Raw genomic sequence first — 23,179 nt, 5'->3', positions numbered from 1 at the left:
ATTTGTAGGAGCGTATTTTAATCCTTTTTGTAGGAGATTTAGCTCTTCTTGGGATAAATCATGGGAACTCAAATTAAAGATTTTTGTCATTACTCGATTTTCATCGCTGTCCTCGCTATTTGTGATATTAGTGGGGACTTTTATTTTCTTTTCTCTCTTTCTTTTGTAGGAGTTAGGTTTTCTTATTTTGGGCTTGGTTTTCCCCCCTCTTTTGCCTCTGTATTGAGCAGAATATGTCATGGGTTTGGGGATGAGGTTTGACTCCTCTCTAAAAAAGGTGAGTAACAGGAGTCCAGATTTTCAATTAGGGAGTCTTCCTGTAATAGGGGACTGTACCTATTTTGTGTTTTGAAGATAGTTGGGTTGTTTCTTTGTCTATCCTTATTATCATCCCTATAGGTTTTAAGAGGAATTCTCCATTCAGGGGTCCTTTTAGGTTCATTTTTAGGATATCTCTCTGTTCTATTCGATGAGTGTTTTTTCCAATGAGATGTATGGGTATTATCTCTTCGGTCATACGTATTGTATCTCGGTTGTGGGGATTGATTCCTTTGATACCTAAAAGGTTCCCTGTCATTTCCATATGGTCTATCTCCATAGTTATTGGTCCTATACCTATATGGCTCATAGTTTTTTCTCGTGTAATTCCTCCTTTGTCCCTGTGTAGTTTGTTTGACCTCCTTTGGACTATTTTTATTCACCATCTTTGTTTTATTACCCTCTGGGTTATTAATAGATTCTTCCTTATCCCTTTTAAATTTTTTTACTTTCCTCTGTATGATCATTCTCTCAGCTCTCCTGACATTAGACGTAATAGTTTGCTCGAGTACTTTAAATTCCTCATTTTTGACATAGGGTAAGGCCAGAGATTTGTACATTTTGATCTCCTCTTCCACTTGTTCTAATTCTCTCCTTCTCTCTTTAATTATTAAAGTTATCAGTGAAAAAGAGCATTCGTTTATAATGGTTTATTAAGTTAAGGCATACAATCAATCGCATCGGGCGCCGTGATAATACATAAGTACCTTTTGCAGTTATTCTTGTCTTTGGAAATGTTATTCTTTGATAATAGATGATATCAAGTGCCCAACGCGTTTCGTCTCGTCAAGAGACTTCATCAGGGGTATGCCAGTAATATTGTTACAATCTTAGGTTGAATTTTTTGTGGACTAGATAGAATAAGTATTTTTCCACTTTATTGCAATTCTCCCGAAGACTTTTTGGTTAGTTTTTATCTGTTATTAGAGGTTCTTGAACTCACTGTCAGGACGTATATCCTTATAAGATCTTTAAATCCTTATAAGTTCTTTTTTTCTTTGATTACTATCAAGGATTAGAACCTATTAAACAATGGTCATATTTGCAATATATAATTGCTATTCACTCCTGTTGTGTACACATGATTCCAGGGATATAAAAAAAACCTCAGAATAACTTTCTCAATTATTCCTTAGATGGTTGGTACAATATCCCACTTTTTAGATTAAGGACTAAGGCGTAATTATGGAGAAGATGACTCCTTGCCGTGCCTGTGTGCCTGGACCTGTGCTCCTCAAGACCCAAACTGCTATATATATATATATCGTTTTTTCTATATTTTTTAATTTTATCAATTCATTGTGTCCAGACAATTATTTATTAAATATATATTTTGTATTGAAAGAAACTATCTTATAATTATAATTACAGCCAGCGCTGGTTCACTAATTTAAATAGGAGTAAATACTGGCAAACATCACAGTGTCATGGGAAAAGCATATTCAATTAAATAGCCTTTCTCCCCTGCTGAAAAATCATGACGAATCCGTGTAAACTGTGGAATCATTGTTTAGCCATATGCAACCTCCCGCAACCAGCTGCGAGGTTTAGCTCATCTGCTGATTGAATGCGAATTGAATATCTACATGTCAGGCAATTAGCCACAGGGTTCATTGGATACCATCAATAGTTAGTAAAAAGCACCATATACATACATTTCACATGTATAAAGTTATATTTATTATTGTAGATGGGTCTGCTGTAGGTATTATATGGTAAAAAAATATGTATATATATTTTTTTCATGTGACAAATCTTTAAAAACCTGGCACGGGCGATGGAAATAAGGGGTATTTTTTTATTTATAAGAACTGACAGGCATGTTCCACCTGGGAATTCCCTCAAACAGTGACTCATTGACACATTCAGGGAAGAGGAGGCCTTTCAAAGCTAGCGTATGCCCTTTATTTGCAGGGACTTTCCCTGGTTTTAAAGATTTGTTCTAAATGATTGTGTTTTTTTTTCTTTGACTACTAAGCTACTTGCATTTGTGTAGGCACACACAGGAACACGCAATAAGGTTGTTGTGGCTGTACTGATAGTCAAGAAGAGTCGTCTATAAACCTGAGGCAATATCTCAATAATTACAGGCTTGGCAGATGTGTTTTTATTTTTTTTTAAAGACGTGGCCCTGCCCAGAGTAGTGGCCCCGTTCCCCTGGTGTCTCCCACAAAAACAACTGTTGCGAGTTCACATAGCAGAATACCCAAATTGTCATCTAAGGAGATCACCCATCCATATCTATTGGGACATGTGTTAAAGGGACAGGAGTGGATGCTATCTGGGGTGTAACAAATTCTGGAGTGTTTCAGGGCTCTACTGGGAAGTGGCGGGGACATTTGTCTTATTCTGGGTACCGTGGTAATGAGTTGTTTATCTGCTTGATGGAGGTTTGGGGTCTGTGGTCAGTCTCAGTGGGGGGGGGGGGGGTGGATATCATGTGAAATGTGGAGTTTTGTGGTCTGTCACAGCAGCTTAAAGGTCTGGGGATCATTAGACCACCAGCAGCTTCCACACATGCAGTACTGTATCAATCCAATCTAATTTAGTGTTGGATACACCTACATTTGTTTTGGTGCCGCCCACGTGAGGCCACTTCTAGAAATCTTTCAAGGGCCACTTTTAGATTACATTGTTTATTACTTTTGTGTGTCTGCACAAATGAAAATAGTTTGGCAGCTAGTATGGTCTGATTGGAATGGTTTAAAGGAGGACACATGTAACCGTTACCTTAAAAGGCAAAACGTAGTACTTTACTACTCGGTATTGCCATATCATGCTTCCTACTAGTAGCATGCAAGATTAGTTTATTGTAATGACATGATGACCTCTGTTTGTGTTCTAGGCCTTTGCTCAAAGACGGAAAGCTCATTCCTTGGAACTAGCTCACATGTTATATTACAGAAGCACTTCCAACAACTCTGAGCTTCTTGGTGCACTGACTTTAAGGGCTCAAGAAGAACATGCAAAAGAGGTCCTCTTGGCTCACAGCTTTCTAAAGCAACTCAACGTACCAAGGGATGGAGAGAAAATAGGTGCATGTATAACTACGTCTAACTACTAACATATCTACACCTTTCACCACAACTTCCATATGTGTAGAATTTCATTGTGTGTCAGTATAACATGGGGTACACTGATTTTAATCAGAATCCGCTTTATTGGCCATGCATTCTTGTGTATACTAGGAATTTGATTTGGATTGCTGTGCAACAGCCAGATTAGGTACAGTTAAACAGTAGCAGTAAAGATATACATAACATGTACAGGTATACGCTAGATGTACCCTGGGGATTATAGAAGCAGAGACCGCACAGCTATCACTCAGGGAACACATACTGTACCTACCGAGCTGCATCAGCGGCGCCACTGGTCGTCGCAGCAGCCAGGTAGGTAACAATATAAGCAGAGACGGTACAGTTATCACATAGGGAACATATATATGCCCAGCTGCACAATGCCTAGGCAGCCATCAGCGGCACCACTGGTCATTGCAGCAGCCAGTTAGGTAACAATATAAGCAGAGACGGTACAGTTATCACATAGGGAACATATATATGCCCAGCTGCACAATGCCTAGGCAGCCATCAGTGGCACCACTGGTCATTGCAGCAGCCAGGTAAGTAACAATAAGCAGAGACAGTACAGTTATCACACAGGGAACATGCACAGAAATACAAAAAATAAATGGGGGAACATTTGGCTGAGCTGCACAGCTCACAGGCAGCCATCAGCTTCCAGGTCCGGAACAGGCCACTTTTCATGTGGGGGGAGCATGTGAGTCAATGAGCGTGAGAGTCAGTGAGGCCAGGGACTGGAAACAGCCCTCACTTGGCTGAGGTCCACCATCGCTGCCTCCCAATGCAGGAGCCATACCTCCTTCCTCTGGGCTCCTCCTATGGGGGCCGCCACTGGGCCCATCTGGAGCTGGTACTATGATATTGCAGTATGCAAGACAGAGTGATGCTTGCTCAATACTGGCAATGGCATTTGAAGTTATATGCCTGTGCCTCATGTCACCTGTCTGTCTCCCCTTCGTTCTAGATTGTAAACTCCTTAGAGCAGGGCCCTCTTAACTCCTATTCTCACAACAGGTAATGCCTTACCAAGTGCTAGAGGTCCCTTCTACATGTAAGACAGGCTGGCTCCAGGCACTCTGCTTTTGAAAAAAAAATTGGCTCCTGCGACCAAAAAACAGCTTCACATTATTTCTGCGGCTCAGCTTTGTCAGTGACTGAGTAAGTGGCTACATTCGACTCCACAGTGGCCCATTTGGCTCACAGGCAACGGGTAACATTTCGCTCTGCATGTGAAACAAACTAAGGGGGGTATTCAATGTGTAGGTCATGGCGGTCGAGCTTGCTCGATCGCCGTGACCCTGTCCCGTTCTTGGTCAGCTTAACCGAGAACATGCAGGCGGGATTCAATGTCCTGCCAGGGAGCAAGAAGGGGGCATGGCTGCGAGTTGCGTCTGGGAAGAGGCGAGCTGCAGCTGGAAGCTCGTCACTTCCCGGCCGTTCTTGGTAGAACGAGCCCGACAGCTTGTGAAGTCGGACTCGTTCTGCCGAGAAACCCTGCTCAATGCTGTCGGGGAAGACAGCATTGAATAGGGCCCGGCGACCATCTCCCCAGTGGGGAAGAGAATGAAGGATTTGGCATAATGGAAGAAGTCTTTATGGGCTTAAAAGCCTAGACAAATGAAGATGGCAGTTAAGAGAGAGCTAGTCAGGAAGAATCATGTTCAAGGGCTTTGTGATGCATTCGGCAGAATGCAAGTGGTCCAAGATGTAGAAGTCCTCCACTGGGGCCCAGAACGTGAACTCTATATATGTACATCTTTTTTTCCCCCCGAGAAATATTTTTTTTAAGGACTTGGCGAGAATTTTAGAGCTAACGGGTGAAATTTACTAACATAAGAATTCTACTTCACATGGGTTGTTGCTATGGGCAACCAATCAGATCCTGTCTATTATCTTCTAGATTCTGATTGGCTGCCCATAGCAACAACCCATGTGAAGTAGAATTCCCATCTTAGTAAATTTCCCCCAACTTCTCTAATCTTTTCAGAAAATCCTGTGCGGGTGACAAACTCCCTTGTCTCTAATCTTTTCAGTGCTTTGGGCCTCTGTAGCTGTGTGATCCACCAAATGCCTTACTACTTCAGTAGCCCTATCACTGCACACAAAACTGTCTGGCTCCATTTTCAGTGGGAATGACTTGTCTTTTCTATTGTTCTTAGCCTTCTTTCTAGTGCAGCTCAGCATCCCAAGTCATACAAAGAAAATAGGTTCATTTTTAAGTAAATCCCCAAAATATCTACATTAAACTGAACAGGTTTGCTCATATGTTTCGTTGACCATGAATTTGCATGCTAAAACCCACCACAAAGGTATTTATGTTATGAATATGACCAGTGGCGATTTTTACCTAAAGTTAACCCCGAATCCGTCACTGTACCCTAAATAAGTGAAGCCAGATGCAGTCTGTAAGACTGCACTGGCTTCACGATGACTAGCAGTGACTTGCTATTGGAAGGCCATCCTGCCAGTCACACAAGGCAGTCCCATTGGGAGGTGTTACGGGTTCAGCCTATAGAATCCGTGGTCCTTCGCAGTACCAAGGCCGATACTTCGCATGCGCCGATCTCGGTGCCTGTCATCTGAAGTGTACAAGCAACCGGACCATGATTTAGCTTCTTTGGACTGCTGCCGAAGCAACCCATAGAAGCTGGGGGCCAGTGCATGCCAAATACCAAGGACGCTACTCTGCATGTGCCGGGCCCGGGACCATGGCGGGGAGCAGCAACAGGGACCAACAGCAGAGGGGGGGGAGCATCACGGCCAACAGCCCTGCACTGAGTTAGGAGCCGCCGGTGAATGATTATTATACAAGCCCTAACTGATTCCCTTCTAATGTATAGGTTTGCATAGCTGATCACGTTCAAGGGAATTGTGAACACGTCCAAACTATGGACATTATTCACTGAATGTAATATTCTTAGATCTAACCATTTAATTTGTCTTATTTTTTATGTCCACCAAGATCTTGAAACTACTCTGCAGGTGAAAAAGCTAGTTGAGTACTGGCTACAAGAAAAAGTTGGATTGGCGATAACGTTTTCTGCCGAAAGAGCGCTTGAGAATCTCAACCGTTTCATCAGAACACAAGAAGAGAGAGGACCTTCCAAAGAATGTACTGTACAGACTCACAACTGAGGAGCAATATACAAGGAGTTCAAAAAGTCCTTCTGCAGTGACTGTGTCCTGAGCAAAACTCCCCACAGCGAAATAACATGACAACTTCAACACTTTCACATAAAAGAAAAGACAATTTGTGGTGTACTAATCTACAATAAGTGTTGTTTCTCTGGCCTCCCACAGCTCAAGAGGAGTTCTGCAGCCAGAGACCACGTTCACTGTGAAGGGACTTTCCAAACTCCCCTGTATTATGTGGACTGATATAGTAGAGTTAATATTGAGCAACACTCCCTGTGTCTGGGTGAGTGAGAGTATTTTTATATGCCGTGTGTGTGTGTTATGCAACAGCTTATTCCGTCTTGGCAAAGGAAAATGTTACAACTGTATTTGGATGTATGTAAATATGCTGTTGGATTTTATATGCATATTAGGAAGCTTATTTGCATATTGGGAAGCGTATTTATTGGCTATTTTATTTATTGGTATGTGACAACTTGTAATACCACAGAAAGATATACAGATATAACTCCTATAATAGTGATGGTTATTTTGTTTTCTACAATAGGTCAGAAAGGAGTTCATGGGTTTTGTGCAATAAACACTCTGGAACAGCTCCGCGATAATCATGGTCATGTGTATAACTTGCAAGTGACAATTTAAATTAAATAAACAATGATTGAACCATTTAATATTGAACCGTTAATTATTGATGGGGCGATGTACCATGGGGTAAGCGGTATCATCAGGCATAAGTTATGTGCTCTTCTCCCCAAGGTATTAGTTTGGCATTGTTTGACAAATAGCACCCCTGGCATTATTACGGCGGTTATCTGCAAAATAGCATGCTGATGTTCCAGAACATGTATGAACGGTCAGTGGCCCTGACGATCCGACACCTACGGGTATCGATGCTGACAGATGCAGGTGTCATTGCCCCATTTATAGTACTGTTCCTGGCTGCTGTGGCTGGCGGGCTCCAGACTACATGGCAGATCTTGTGCATGCCCAGTGCAGCTAGTTAGCTCAGACAAGGGATCACCAGATGGCGGAGATTCAGGGTTGCCTACCCTCCCGGATTGGCTGGGAGTGTCCCAGAAATCGGGTTCCCCTCGGTAAGGAGGCGGAGCAGTAAGAGCTATAGTGACACAATAAATCCCACAATAGTAGAACTACAGTACACCTGATTGAGGAGCACTGTCTTTTTTCTTTACCCTAGCCCAGAGGTGCACTACATGCAGCCCTCCAGCTGTTGAGGAACTACACATACCAGCATGTGTTGTCACAGTTTTTCTATTTGGGAATTCTATGGCTGTGGAAGAGCATGCTGGGATGTGTAGTTCCATGATGGAGGGTTGTACATTAAGCTTTAAAATTTGTATTTCAGTTTAAAAAAAGTTCATCCAAGGGCATAATAGTGTTCAAAGTAAAATCTACAGCATTTCCCTTTGTGAGAACCATTTCTATCCTGCCCTCTATGACTGAGTTTTACATTTTGATGGCCTGAAAACTGAAATGTTATGGTTTGTTATTATGTATGTCAATAAAGTTCTTACCGTAAGGTTGTCTGCAGTAATATGCTACAAGCAAAAAAAATAATTGCACATAAATTGAACTCCAGTTACAGTAATTACAGTTCAGGAGCGGCGTGTAACAGTGGGCGGCTGTCTGCTCTTGTCACAGGTTTGATGCAGCTCCCAACACCACACGCTTTCTACCAAAACAGAGACAGTGCTCATTGTGTAAAACAGTAAGTGCACAAAATGCAACTTTTGGCTGACCGATCTCATGGCCCTTAAAATCTATTCACAAAATGTTAAAGGTTTGAATAGCCCATCAAAACGCACAAAGCTTTATATTACACTTAAACAATCCAAAAGTGATCCGATTTTTTTTTTACAAGAAACCCATTTTAAAAAAGCATCCCACCCAGAACTGAAGTCTAATGCTGTGTACACAAGGTACAATCCAGCATGAGATTTTGACTATATAGTCAAAACCGCATGCAGATCGCACAGGTTTTTTACCTTGCGATCCTGATGCGCGCTCCCGTGACAGCACAAATCGAAACCCAGATAGACAGGGCAGCAATGACTATATTTTGCAAATCGAATGTAGATTGTATGAATTGTATGTAGGTAGTACAGAGTTATCAAAGATTAAATAGCACTCGAATCTTAAGTCGAATAACAAGGGAATCTCACCGTGTGTACACACCATAAGGCTTTTCCTCTTACCTTTCACGCCTGCGACTCCAAACAGAAAAAACGTGGAGTAGCGATTATGCTAGCCTCGCATTTAACTTTTGAGCACCCATGCAGACAGAGAGGGGCGGTGGCTTGTCTTAATTGGTAAGCTTAACAATGCCCTATGCACCCTAGTAAATATCTATGCTCCTAATCAGAACCAAGCCCACTTTTTTAGGAAATTAGATGCCCTCTTAACAAGAATTAGTAAAGGTGCCCTTATTGTAGCAGGAGACTTCAACGAGGTACTAGACAGCGCCATTGACAGATCCCCATCCTCTTTTAATTCTAAATCCCCTTCCTCTGCCTCACTAGCACTATATTCTTTTCTTAAACACCATGGGTGAAATGTAATAGGATGAGAGATTCAGAAAGTGAGAGATTTGGTAAGAAATGTCCTGGTTGTTTTAAAGCGGCAATCATTTACACTGCAAAATCACACTGGTTTTGCAGTTTACATGATTGCCGCTTTAAAAAAAACCTGGATAGTTCTTAACAAATCTCCCACTTTCTGAATCTCTCATCCTATTACATTTCCAACCATTTGTTATTTGACTCTTTTAGAATTTCTCATCCTAAAATCTTACTCAAGGATAGATATGATTTTTATAAGCCGGGACCTCACTTTTAAACTTAAGGCTGCCTATATCTATCCTATGATCTGGTCGGACCACTGCGCCATTTCTGCTGACCTTCTCTCTTTATTTCCCTGTCCCCCTCCCTCGACTTGGAAAATCAATGACTCGCTACTTCACAACACTGAATATGCTGAATCGATCAAACACTATCTTACCGAATACTTCCAACTCAATAATGTCCCTGAAATATCCCCAATTACATTATGGGAAGCCCATAAGGCAGTAATACAGGGCCATCTTATACATTTAGCATCTAGACATAAGAGAAATATGGAATCCCATTTCACTACTTTGACTTCTAAACTCCAAATCTTAGAGCGTCAACATAAACTCTCCCCTTCCCAAGCCAACTTGGAACTATTGCATAAAGCCAGATCAGACGTTTCACTTGCACTCTCGGAACGTACCGCTAAAACCCTCCAAAAAATTTAAACAAACTTTTTATGAAAAGGGTGACAAAGCATATAAACTTTTAGCATCCAGACTTAAATCGCAACGCTCACAGAACAATATCTTAGCTGTAAACACTAAAGCAGGAAAGCTGTCATATTCCCCTGAGATTATTAACCGAGAATTTCAAGACTATTATACCAAACTCTACAACTTGGATAATGATACAACCATTCCCAGACCCACTGATACCATATTTTCAAACTTCCTCAAATTCAAATGAGCCTGTCTCCCTAGTATATCGGAACAAACCTCCACCCAACTAAACCAGGATATTACTGAAGACAAAATATTTAAACTGTAGGGCGATAAGACGTTAAAGACACCAGGTCCCAATGGCTTTTCAGCCTCTTATTATAAGAAAGTTGCTTACATTCTGATTCCTCACCTTAAAACCCTGTTTAACGCAGTTAGACCCATGAATGCGCCAGCTATAGAGCTATCTCTTTATTAAATTTGGATATCACACTATATGCTAAAATATTAGCCTTCCGACTAAATAGTGTTCTCCCTGATCTAGTACACTATGATCAAGTGGGATTTATCCCAGGACGTCAGGCCAGGGACAACACTAGAAGAGCGATCAACATTATCCAGATACTTAATAATAGGGGAACTCTCTCCATGATTCTCGCATTAGATGCCGAAAAGGCGTTCAGCCGCATTTCATGGCCCTTTTTATTTCAGACACTACAAGCATTTGGTATTTCTGCCGAATTTTTAACAGCGGTATCAGCTCTCTATTCCTCTCCGATAGCTAGAGTACTTACAAATGGTATCCTCTCTACCCCTTTCCCTCTCGCCAATGGGATGAGACAAGGGTGCCCACTCTCGCCTCTAGTGTTTGCTATGGTCATTGAACCTTTGGCGGCCATGGTTAGACTCTCTGATAGGGGGTTCAGTACTGAATCCCGGCGTTCAGAATCCCGACGCCGGAATCCCGACAGCCGAAATGCCGACAAGGGGGGGGGACGTGGATCGCCCCGCCTTGCGGGCTCGCTGCGCTCGCCACGCAGCGGGCCCGGTGCCTCGCTATGCTCGGCACACTAATTTATTCTCCCTCCAGGGGTGTCGTGGACACCCACGGAGGGAGAATGTGTCAGGATTTCGGCGGTCGGGATTCTGAATGCCGGGATCCCGACCGCCGGGATTTTAACTGCATCCCCTGATGGGATTGGGGGGGGGGGGTGAAGGTGGGCTCCAAAACATTCAAAATCTCACTGTTTGCAGATGATGTACTGCTAGCCCTTACCCACCCTCAAACATCCCTCCCAGCCTTGTATGAACTCATCAAGGAGTATGGTGACCAATCTGGGTATAAAATGAACTTCACCATATCGGAAGCCATGCTCTTACATACTTCCAATGAAATAAAGTGCTCATTACTCTCTTCCTATCAACTTGCCTACAGAAGAGGCCCTAACCTCAAAGACATGTTGGTGGTTACAGACTTCACACGCAACAAAACCACAAATAAGAACTGGCTATCCAAAAAGAATGGTATCTACAAGTGCACAGGATGCTCCAATTGTCCATTCATGAAAATTGGAGACCGTTTCACCAACCCCAAAGATGGGAAAACTTACAAGATTAGACACAAAATCGATTGTAACAGCAAATATATTGTGCACGCTCTAATCTGCCCCTGTGACCTAGTCTATGTCGGCAAGACATCGCGGATGATTAAGGAGAGAATCAGCCAGCACAGGTCATCAATTAAGAAATGCCTGACTCCAGGTATAAGTGAACTGGACTTAAAACTGCTGCCGGTTGCCAGACATTTCAAGGAACTTCAACACAAAATAAGTGAGCTCAAATGCTCACCTATTGACCATATACCACCCCTGCACAGAGGCGGCGACCGTGATAAACTACTTTTGCAAAGAGAACTACAGTGGATCCACCGATTGAACTGCTTGGCCCCTGAAGGACTAAACGAGGACTTTAAGATGGGCTGTTTCATGTAGCCCTGCTGACATTCGACAACATTGTGACTTGTATACGCTATGTCTGTGTTAACACCTCAAAACCCCTGAAGTGTAGAACATCACACACGGTGCCTGAGTGTACCCGCTATCCTATACACCGCCGTGTGCCCTAACTTTGAATGTCAGAGTAAGCACATTGTCAATAATCACAATGTACTTTACTCCACACACGGTATCGCAGTATACCTACATGTATCTGTTATTAAGGCGCATGTATTTCGTGGTCAGTGCAGTGGTTAATCCTCTATGTACTCTGGAGGATGCGCACGACATGCCGCCGTGCTGTTGTGTAGCATCTCACATACGGTACCTAAGTGCACCATAACATTGTATACGCTGTTATAGTCAGCTAGTTCAGCCCCCCATGGCTACTCTTAAGCACCTCTGCACCAGAGCGGTGTGCGAGGTCAGCGGGTGCCCATAAGAACAATGCGGGTTACCTTTACTGTAGCAATGTCAGTACTATCTTTGCATAAATCTCTATGTCTATTCTACATGTGTTGCTGACAGGGAGCTGTCACGCACACCTCCACAGCCGGCCCGTCATCCCCGTGCAGTCCGTTTGAACTCACCCTTCATACACCCTTCACGCGTGCCACCTATCACAGAACGCTGCTATCATCGCGTCTGTCAGCGGGCATCCCCTGACGTCACGTCAGGACTCCCTCTGTAGCCAAGCCCACACACACCCCCGGCTGACAACTAAACAGCCGCGCGCACCTCGTTATAGGTGCTGAGTGACAGCTCCGTGACAGAGCTTGCGAGAGGCGGGTTTGGCGCCTTTTATGTCAATTGCTTAGTGTATATAAACCCTGCGGGGATACCCTGTCATTACCCCTGATGAAGGCTGGCATGCTGCCGGCCGAAACAGCTGTCGGGACGGCAGACAGCTTGATAACTACTATGATCTGTTGAAAATACACCGTTTTCTGTTTCACCAAATCGTGAGTGCTGTTTTTTTTTCCTAGCAAGGAATAAGTGTTGCTGTTAAACCAAGTCTGGACCTTGCACCACTCCTCCATTTATAAACTGTGATTGAGTGCCACCTTGCCCAAGTAAATTATCAATTTAAATGGCAAGAGCGTAAGATCAAATACCTAGGAGTATATATTACGGATCATTACGATTACTTTTATTCTGAAAATTTTCCTCGTCTCTTAGGTAAAATTAAACGAGAACTTAAACTTGACAAAATGACATTGATGCCCCAACTTCTCTATTTATTTCAAACACTACCAATCAGCATAACATTCTCAAAGATATACAAGCTTCATTTACGAGATTTGTTTGGAATGACAAACCCCTAGAATAGCTCTCAAAACTCTCAAACTCCCTAGGTCGGAAGGAGGAAAGGGTTTCCCAGATGTCAAATTGTATTATTTGGCGTGTCATCTGAGCCAAATAGTAGCTTCTTTTGCTCCCCCTGGCTCTATCGCTTGGTCAGATTTGGAAGCAAATTTACTAAAAGTCCGCTCACTTCCTTATTGGGTATAGACAGGGCCTACAAAAATGTCCTTCCTTCACTTAAATTCCACCTTTCACTGTGGGACAAAACCTCTACCAAATACAAACTTACCTCCTGCCCCTCACCTATCACCCCCATATGGAACAATCCTGATTTCCCTCCGGGAGTCTCCCACCTACAATTCACCCTATGGTATCAATCTGGAATTCACTGGATATATGATATATGCGCTCAAGGGACATGGGTCTCTTCTGATGAAATTAAAACTAAACTCCTACCCTTGTCTCCTCCCTTTTATGAATATCTTCAGATCCGCCATTTTCTCATGTCCCTCTCCCAGACTGATACTCGTAGAGACTTAACTACCTTTGAAACAATGTGTATTAAGGCTCCTCTTTGTAGAGGAATGATCTCTATATATTCAATGATGGTGGATATCACCTCTCCATCCCAAGTCCGACACGAGCTGGAATGGGAGAGGGACATAGGTCCACCCCCTGATGAACCTTGCTGGGAAGACGTACGGGAGGGAATTGCCAAAAGCTCAATTTCCACTTGTATCAAGGAAACTTCCTATAAGCTTTTCTACAGATGGTACTACACCCCTGATTAACTTTCTAAAAGGTTTCCTTCCTCTGCCCCATTATGTTGGCGAAATTGTGGTCAAAGGGGCACTCTCTTGCATATTTGGTGGACCTGCCCTTTAATAGTTCCTTTCTGGGGCAAAGTCCTTGATTTAATGACATCCCTTTCAGGCATCCGGCTTTCCCTGGACCCATGGATATTCCTATTAGCCCGTCCTTTTCAGAACGTAGATACCTCTCTAAACAAATTATTCTCTCATATACTGGCCGCTGCAAAGTCAGTAATTGCCAGAAATTAGAAATCCCCTTCCACCCCCTCTTTTACCGCTCCGAACAACTCTATTTGGTTTCTAGCAAATATGGAAGATCACGTACTATAAACATGACTGCCCTCCAAATTTGAACTCATATGGGACCCCTGGCTTCATGCTAGAAATAGCCATTCCACATAGAGCCCTCCAAGACCACTCAGATGCCTAAATATTCTCAGGTAACCGCCCTTGGGCCCTCCCCACGGACCACAACCCGTCTGCTTATGTAAGTGACCTAGACCTTCTACCCTTTCACCTTTTCCTATCCCCTTCCTTTCTCTTTTTCACTTCTTCTTTAAGTTTACTATCCTCACTTTATTATAAATATATAAGAGTAATTCATTCAATGTTTTATCATAACTGTGGATGTATTTTTCACTGTTTGCTCTTCTTAATAAAATAAAGAGTTTTAAAAAAAATGCAACCGTTAATGGTTATTCACAACCATAGAGCTTATCAGTCATATAGATAGGTTGCACTCGATGGACTAATGTCTTTTTCCAGCCTTAATTATTATGTTACTCTCGATGGACTAACGTCTTTTTCCAGCCTTAATTATTATGTTACTATGTATATGCACATCGCATGTAAAGGACCTGGAAATAAATCCTCTGAAGGACCTGGAAATAAATCACACAAGGCACAGCACACTACCATAGTGTAACATTCCACAAAATTATATTAGAAAATAGCAAATCTTAAAATGAGTAGCTCAGGAAATATCAGGTTATAAAGGCTTTTCTGAACCACAGACTCCAGCTGGATGAAGGCACAAGAGTAGTCCCATAGAACTTGACACGGTGTACTTATATAATTTGCACCCAAATATTCCTGGTCCAAACTGAAGCTCCTCTGTAATAATTTTGCCCATCAGAATTTACATTGTTAGATTATAAGCTGTGTACACATGGTGCGATTTGGACTAGATAGTCCAAGTCAATAGCAAGTTAGTGCAAATCGTATCGTGTTTGCCCGCATCCGATCCTACTGTGCAGCATCGGTATTGAAGGTAGGAATAGAATTTACAGCATAGTTTATTGCTACTCAGAACAATGGCCATCCTGCTCAATGCAGCATCCCTCCCCCACCCCGCCAGCACTGTCCTTACCTCCCTGCGAGTGAAGGCCAACACCCTGCCATCTCAGCCTGTGTGTTAACACCTTTAAGCACTTTTTGATATTTACTTATATAGTAACACAATTTTAACACATTATATCTGTATCTTTATATCTTTGTTGTAAATTCCTTTTAAAATATTTTGATAATTAGGAAAGTGAGATTCTATTCTCTTTATTTACCCAGGTTTATATTAACATGATATTGTCTTTGGCTTTGAGAATGTTTATGCCAGTTATACACACAGAACTCCAGTCACCAGAAGTGCCATCTGCTGGCAATTTCATGGCTCACTTCAAGTCACTAACTGCCACAGCAAACATACTTCCGTGCATCTTCTTTTCTCTTTCGAGCTTTGTAAAACAAATATCTAACTTATTGCACCCCAATGAATGTAGCAGGGAAGGAGACAGAGGATTGTACTTGGATTTTTATGCAAATACAAAAAGATCCAGCTGCAATGTTCAGATTTTTAGGAGTAGATGTATGAAGCAGTGCTAAGGGAGGAGAAGTGATAAAGTGCCTGATACTTTATCACCGGCCAATCAGCCCCTGACTGTTACGTTACAGGCTGGGTTTAAAAGGGACAGTTATGAGCTGATTGGCCGGTGATAATGTACCAGGCACTTTATCACTTCTCCCTTATCACTGCTTCATACATCTAACCCCTCTATGGCTACCGTCCATTCCAGAATTGTTGGAACCCTTAATGGAGAAATTAACTCAAAATTAGTATTTTGTAAGAAAGCAAAGGAGGGAATATACCAACTCCACACAGTTAGGTCCGTGCTGTGAGGCAGTAACGCTGACCATTACAGTGTCCATGCTGCACTACACTAGGGAATGCTATCTGTCAGTGGCGGATTTTACCTACGGGCTGCAGCCCCCCCAGGTAAAATCCGCCACTGTAGTGAAGCCAGATGCAGTCTGTGAGACTGCATGTGGCTTCACTTTGACTGGCAGTTCCAAAGGCAGTCCCATTGGGGCTGCCGTGCAAAAACGGCAGATGCGCATGCGCAGTACCTATATAGTTACTGCGCACGCGCTGGTCCCGGTTCCTGTAACTTACATTGTACAGGCGCCGGGACCAAGATTGCATCTATGGGCTGTTGCCCAAGCAGCCCATAGAAGTTGGCTGCAGGTGCGGTACTGCGCATGCACCAGTCCCGGAGCCTGTCACTCATTACAGCACAGGGGCTGGGCCTGGGACGGGAGAGGAGGCAGCAGCGGCAGCAACAGGGGGAGGGGTTTGCCTGAACCGTGGCACCCCTGCTGCGACCAGAGGCAGCCCCCATCCCCCAATAAGGTACAAGCCGCTGCTGCTATCTGTTATATCTGGGGGATCACAGCTGGTCCAGCCACAGTGATCTCCCCTCCCACCCCTATCTCCCTATTCCCTTCCATGCTGCACAGTAGCCCATTCACAAAGTATTCCCCTCCATCTCACTCACCTTCCCGTCCCAGTGTATCTCCCTTCACTCCCCCCCCCCCCAGCCAACTGCCAGTGTTCCCCCATTCAGAACAGTTTTGCCTTTTCTCCAGCCTAGTGTCCCCCCTCCATATCACTGCACCATCCCATCCAGCCTAGTGCCCCCTATATATCCCCCAGTCCATCTCCCCTTCACCCTCTCCCTACTGTCTCCCACTTCTCATGAACCTGCGCCTTTCCTGTCATCTTCTTCTTGTCATCCTCTGTCTCCTTGTCACCCACTGCCTCTCCTGTCACCCTCAGTACCTCTACCTCGCCGCTGTTTCACTATCTCCCCAACACCCAAGCTCCTATCACAATCAGCCTCTCTGAGACATCCTCCTGAGGCATGTCACCCTTTCCATCCTCAGGACAATTCACATAAAGGCGCACCCTGAGGGGTCTTTAAGTGTCCCGAAATGACCCTAAAAGATTAGACGACATGCTCTATATACAGTACATGCGACACTTGGATAAGAGATTTCCTCAGAGTGCCTTCTTTAAAGCCATGAACTTATGCTGATATGAGAGGCACTGTAGTATATTGCATTATAGATTGAGTGCCAACAGACATGTACGCATGTATGTGTTCATATTTATATGTATATATAGATGTATTTATCTATATATTAAAGTGGGGTTAGAGGGGGCACCAACATTCATCTTGCCTCCCGGGGCCTGGTATAAACTTCCTGCCTGAAGGTAAAACACTCGGAAAAACTTTAATGATGAGCAAGGAATTTGCATAAAGCAATCGCTATTTTCATATGCTTTTGGGCTGACCAAACATAAATATTTGTTTTTATTTTATTACAATCCACTTTCTTCATAAATTAAAGGACTGTGTCATTATTATGTAGAAAAAGACAGATGGTACTGCATCTTTACTCTGCTGAGGTTATATTTTAGCGATGGCTATTAGAAATAAATCATGGTACTTTGTCTGTAAAATTGGGCACCACGGACGGTGTAATGGCTAGAATTACTGCCTCACAGCGCTGAGGTCATGGGTGCTTTGTGGGTTTATTCCCGGGTTCTCCGGTTTCCTCCCACAATCCAAAAATATATTGGTAGGTTAATTGACTTCCAACAAAATTAACCCTAGAATGTCTGTGTGTGTGTATATGTGGTAGGGAATATAGATTGTAAACTCCATTGGGGCAGGGACTGATGTGAATGTGCATATATTCTCTGTAAGCGCTGCGGAATATGTGTGCGCTATATAAATACTGGTAATAAATAAATAAAATTGCAATGTGCAGTAATGCTTCTTCACTCTTTTCCCAAATGTTGCAATATAAGTTTACTACACTTATCAGTCATCTTTTTATTTTGCTTTTCAGATATTTTATTGCTTGCTTTAAAACCCCTTTCCTTTGGAAAATAAAATTGTGAAGTATCATATTCAGTCTTTTGTGAAGACTAGAAAATAGTGAATTACAATTTATAAGTTCTGTTCAGCGATTTTACGGACTGATACATGTTCGCATGTCAAATAAATATAAAAAGCAACTGGCACATCGACGCACCTTCGGCATTTACTGGTAACCACTACTTTGTGACATGGGGGGAAGAGGTTCTAGCACATACTGTATAACGTACGCTGGTACCACTTCCCCATAACGCCTGCTCATACATCTACACCTCTGTCCCGTGTTGGCATGGCAGCTTTGTCAGATTGTCATATTCATATTCATGCTTTCGCGCCAGATGAATTTACTTATCCAGCTGTACCGTATGTGCAGAAGGGAGCTACACTTACACCCATGAGTAAATTGTGGGTACTTGAATTGAGCCCAGTAATTGGCTAATAAATTGGCCACTGTAAGCTAGCATTTGCAAGTGGTTCATTTGTATTATGTTACCAGTAGATATACAGCCTGATTCAGACCTGTTCATTAGGCTGCAGATACTCGCAGTGTAACGAACAGGTCAGCGCCACCTGCCGTCCGCATCTTCCCAGGGGAGAACATTAATTGGATGGTTGCCAACCATCGAATGATTTATCTACCCTTCGGTAATAAAAGTCAATATAAACTGACTTTTATTTCCTCCGCGGATCACCAAAAAAGGGGGGCGGGCGCTGACGTCATGTGATTTCATAAGTGTAAAAGGGTTTTATTGACAACTACATTACGTTAATGCAAATAGTCAGCATTTGCAGTGTTGACCCTTCTTTTACAAGACCTCTGAAATTCGTTGTGGCATGTTGTCACTCAACTTCTGGACCACATACTGACAGATGGTTGCCTATTATTGCCTAATCAATGCCTGGAATGTGTCAGAATCTGTGGGGTTTATTTGTCCACCTGAGGTTTGACCACAAGTTGTCAATGGGATTAAGGTCTGGGGAGTTTCCTGGCCATGGACTCAAAATGTCAATGTTTTGTTCCCCCAGCCACTTAGTTATCACTTTTGTCTTATGGCAAGGTGCTCCATCAAGCTAGAAAATACATTGTTTGTCATCAAATTGTTCTTGGTTTTTGGGATAAATTGCTCTTGGAGGATATTTTGGTACCAATCTTTATTTATGGTTGCCCTTGGCTCAGAAGAATCCCACACATGAATGGTCTCAGGATGCTTTACTGTTGACATGCCACAGGACGGATAGTAGCGATCACCTTTCCTTTTTCGGACAAGCATGTTTCCAGATGCACCAACTCTCTGATGGGGCATTCATCAGAGAAAATGACTTTACCCCGTCCTCAGTAGTCAAATCGCTGTATGATTTGCAGAATATCAGTCTGGAGAGAAGTGGCTTCTTTTCTGCCCTTCTTGAAAAGAAAGGCCTTCCTTCAAAAGTCTTCACCTCACTGTGCGCGCAGATGCACTCACAACTGCTTGTTGCCATTCCTGAGCAAGCTCTGCACAGTTGAATCAGTGTTAGTTGATAATCCTGGCATTTGCTTGTTGTTTCTGGGCACCATGACGCCTTCTTCACAACGACTGAACCTCTCTCCTTGAAGTTTTTGATGATCCAATAAATGGTTGATTCAGGTGCAATCTTACTAACAGAAATATCCTTGCCTGATGAAGCCCTTTTTGAGCAATGATGACCGCATCTGTTTCCTTCCGAAACAGGGGGGGCCAAAGCTGTGACGCCGCCTGTCTCTGGGCGGAGGTCGGAGACACACTCGGCACTCATCCATCCTCTGCGCTCTAAATCTCCCCCCTCCGTCCCCCACCCTCGTCCTCATCCACCCTCCCATCCACAAGGTGCCCCTCCTCCAGTGGCTGATGATGGGAGCTCCGGTGGATAGGAGCTTGCTGTGTGTTGCAGCTATGTATTGCCCACCTGGGAAACCTATACAATTTGTGGAAGATTTTTCTGGCTCCCAAACTTCCTTTCCTCTCCACCATCATCATGGGTGACTTCAGCATTGCTATTGATACCCCAAAATCTGCTGCTCTCTCTAACCTACTCTCCCAATGGACTCCTTTACTCATCGAAAGGGCCACTGCCTTGATCTTGTATTCACTAAACTATGCTCAGTCCCTGAATTTAATAGTACTCCTTTCCATCTCTGAGATCGCAACCTTATCACCTGCATGCTCTCCTCTAACTTCAAACTGAAAAACACTGAAATCCCTTAAACCACCTCAAGACTGCAAAAATATTAATGATATTTATTTGCAAGAACTTTCTCTCTCTCTGCGTTCACTAGGATACAGGATACGGTCAATAGGTCAATAAGCATTAGGTCGACCACTGAAGGCCGACATGCATGAATGTTGACATGAATGAAGGTCTACATTGGTTAGGTCGACAGGGACATTAGGTTGACACAAGCATTAGGTCGACATGGAGTTTTTGATGACTGTGTCAACATTCAGGAAAGAAAGTGAAAAACCCCATGTCAACCTTCCCCATGTTGACCTAATGCTTATGTCAACTTAATGGCCCTGTTGACCTAACCCATGTCGACCTTCAGTCATGTCGACCTTCATGCATGTTGACCTTCAGTGGTAGACCTCATTTCAGTCTATCCCATGGTACTCTAAACTACTTGAGAGACTTGGCTACACTCACCTTACACACTTTCTTAACTCGCACAACTTTTTAGACCCACTTCAGTCAGGCTTTTGTTCCCAAAACTCCACATAGACAGCACTGACTAAAGTTGTGAATGATCTGGTCACTGCTGTCTAAAGGCCACTACGCACTAATTATTCTTCTAGGTCTCTCTGCTGCTTTTGACACTTTTTACCATACTCTTCTCATACAAACACTACAATCCTTAGGTTTTAAATACACAGCCCTTTCTTGGTTCTCATCCTACCTATCTAACCACTCATTCAGTGTTTGTTTCTCTTACTTCACCTCCTCTTTGCTACCTGTATCAGTTGGAGAACCTCAGGGTTCAGTCTTAGGTCCTCTGCTTTTCTCAATATATACCTCCTCTCTTGGCAAACTAATCATCTCTTTTGGATTTCAGTATAATCTGTATGCGGTTGATACTTAACTCTACCTATTCTACCCGGACCTGTCTCTATCTGTATTGGGCTGTGTCACTGAATGCCTTTCTGCTGTTTCATCTTCGATGTCATCTCGCCACCTTGAACTGAATATTTAAAAAACAGAATTATTTATATTGCTACCAATAAATAATAGTTACCAACCAGTTATCTCTATTGCTGTTGAGAATATGCCAATCACTCCTACTGTACCTCTCAAGCTCGCTGCCTAGGTGTTACCCTTGACTCTGAACTTTCCTTTGTTCCACACATTCAATCTATCTCGAAATCTTGCCACATGCACCTAAAAAATTATATTCAATATTCGCCCTTACCTTACACAAGACAATCGAATCCATGCTCTGATCATCTCATACATTGATTATTACAATAGTCTCCTTATTACAATCCTTATTGCTTCCCCAATACAGACTCTCACGACTACAATCCATCATGAATGCAGCTGCGAGGCTAATCTTCCTAGCTGGATATTCATCGTCTGCAAAGCTACTCTGTCAGTCACTTCATTGGTTACCTGTATTCTACTGTATTCAATACAAAATACTTTTACTCACACAGAAGGCCATAAACCAAACTACACCAAGATACATGTCTTCTCTTATCTTAATATATCTTCCAACCTGACCTCTTTGCTTCTCACAAGATCTTTCATCCACACAAATTACTTGCTCCCATTCCTGATTGTAGGGCATTCTTAGGCCTGCACCCACTCTGTGGAATGCTCTGCCATGCACAATGAGACTCTCCTCCAGTCTCCAAACCTACAAGCGTTCCCTGAAAACTCACCTCTTCCAGCAAGCTTATCAAATTCCAGAACCAGCCACATAACCTTCATAAACCTCTTCTATACAATCACATTCCCAATGTACAGGCCACACATATCCACTCTCTTTTTTTTTCACATTTTCCATCATTTTCTAACCCTTGGCCAAACTGCTGGATTACCGTATCATACAGCACACCAGGAACCTTTGCATTCTGGCAAACTTTATGCAATTATAAATATGTATCCTTGTGCATCAATGCCTATTTCCCTATAAAGTGTAAGCCTGCCAGCAGGGCCCTCATAGCTTTTGACTGTCAGTAAATACTAATATTATTGTATCACTGTCTCCTTTTGTAAAGCGCAAGGAATATGCTGCGTTATATGCTGGGCTGAGTTATAGGTAGTAATCATGATTATAAATTAACTATATGCCATATTTTCCAATTGCAAACATCACCAACGTTTCTCAATTCTGCATAGTAAAAGTTAGATGTGCTTAAAGCATACCTCCCAATTGTCCCGCTTTTCGTGGGAACATGGCGGTTTTTTTGGCACGTTCCTGCGTCCCTCCTAGGGCCAGCAGTGTCCTGCGGTGGGGGGGGGGATTGGGAGTCCCCCCTGTCACTATCTCCCCAGGCCAACAGGCTGCAGAATAGATGCCCAGAGGCGTGCCCTCACTAAAATAGGCCACGCCCCATATCGCTAGGCCACGCCACAAAAAAATCGGGTGCTGGGGGGGGTTCCTCCTCAGTGCAGGACAAAGTTGGGAGGTATGCTTAACCCCTTCCCGACAATTGACGTACATTTACGTCATGGTCGGGAAGTACTTCCCGACACATGGCGTAAATGTACGTCATGGCATTTAACTGTCACCGCGTCTATAGACGCGGTGACAGTTTCAACATGTCTGCTGTCCCTGACAGCAGACATGTCCGTGCATGCCCAGGGGGGGCTGCGATGCCGCCCCCCCCCGTCGGCGATCGCTGTGATTGGCTGTTCAGTGTGAACAGCCATTCACAGCGTTTTCTGTGTCACCGGCGAATAACGTTCGCCGGTGACACGCGATCGGAGGTGATTGGTGCTGTAAAGTACAGCACCAATCACCGCGGGGTGTAAGGGTGACACTGGTGTCACCCCGCCCGCCCCCAAAGGCCGTGAT

General features: G+C 43.4%; 1 protein-coding gene across 2 annotated transcripts in view; it reads left to right on the top strand.

Moving 5' to 3' along the window:
- The window catches only part of TMEM143 (transmembrane protein 143), a 43,336-nt gene extending 36,132 nt beyond the window's left edge, over positions 1–7,204 (top strand). For both annotated transcript variants that reach the window (XM_083162610.1, XM_083162609.1), the window contains exons 7-8: positions 3,164–3,353; positions 6,361–7,204. In XM_083162610.1, coding sequence (XP_083018736.1) covers positions 3,164–3,353; positions 6,361–6,533 — 363 coding nt within the window. In that variant the 3' untranslated portion in view covers positions 6,534–7,204. The remainder of the gene's footprint in view (positions 1–3,163; positions 3,354–6,360) is intronic.
- Positions 7,205–23,179: the final 15,975 nt, after the last annotated feature.

The sequence above is a fragment of the Crinia signifera genome, chromosome 19, assembly GCF_055691185.1.
Source record: "Crinia signifera chromosome 19, ASM5569118v1, whole genome shotgun sequence".
Taxonomy (NCBI): domain Eukaryota; kingdom Metazoa; phylum Chordata; class Amphibia; order Anura; family Myobatrachidae; genus Crinia; species Crinia signifera.
This window is presented reverse-complemented; position numbering and strand designations above follow the sequence as displayed.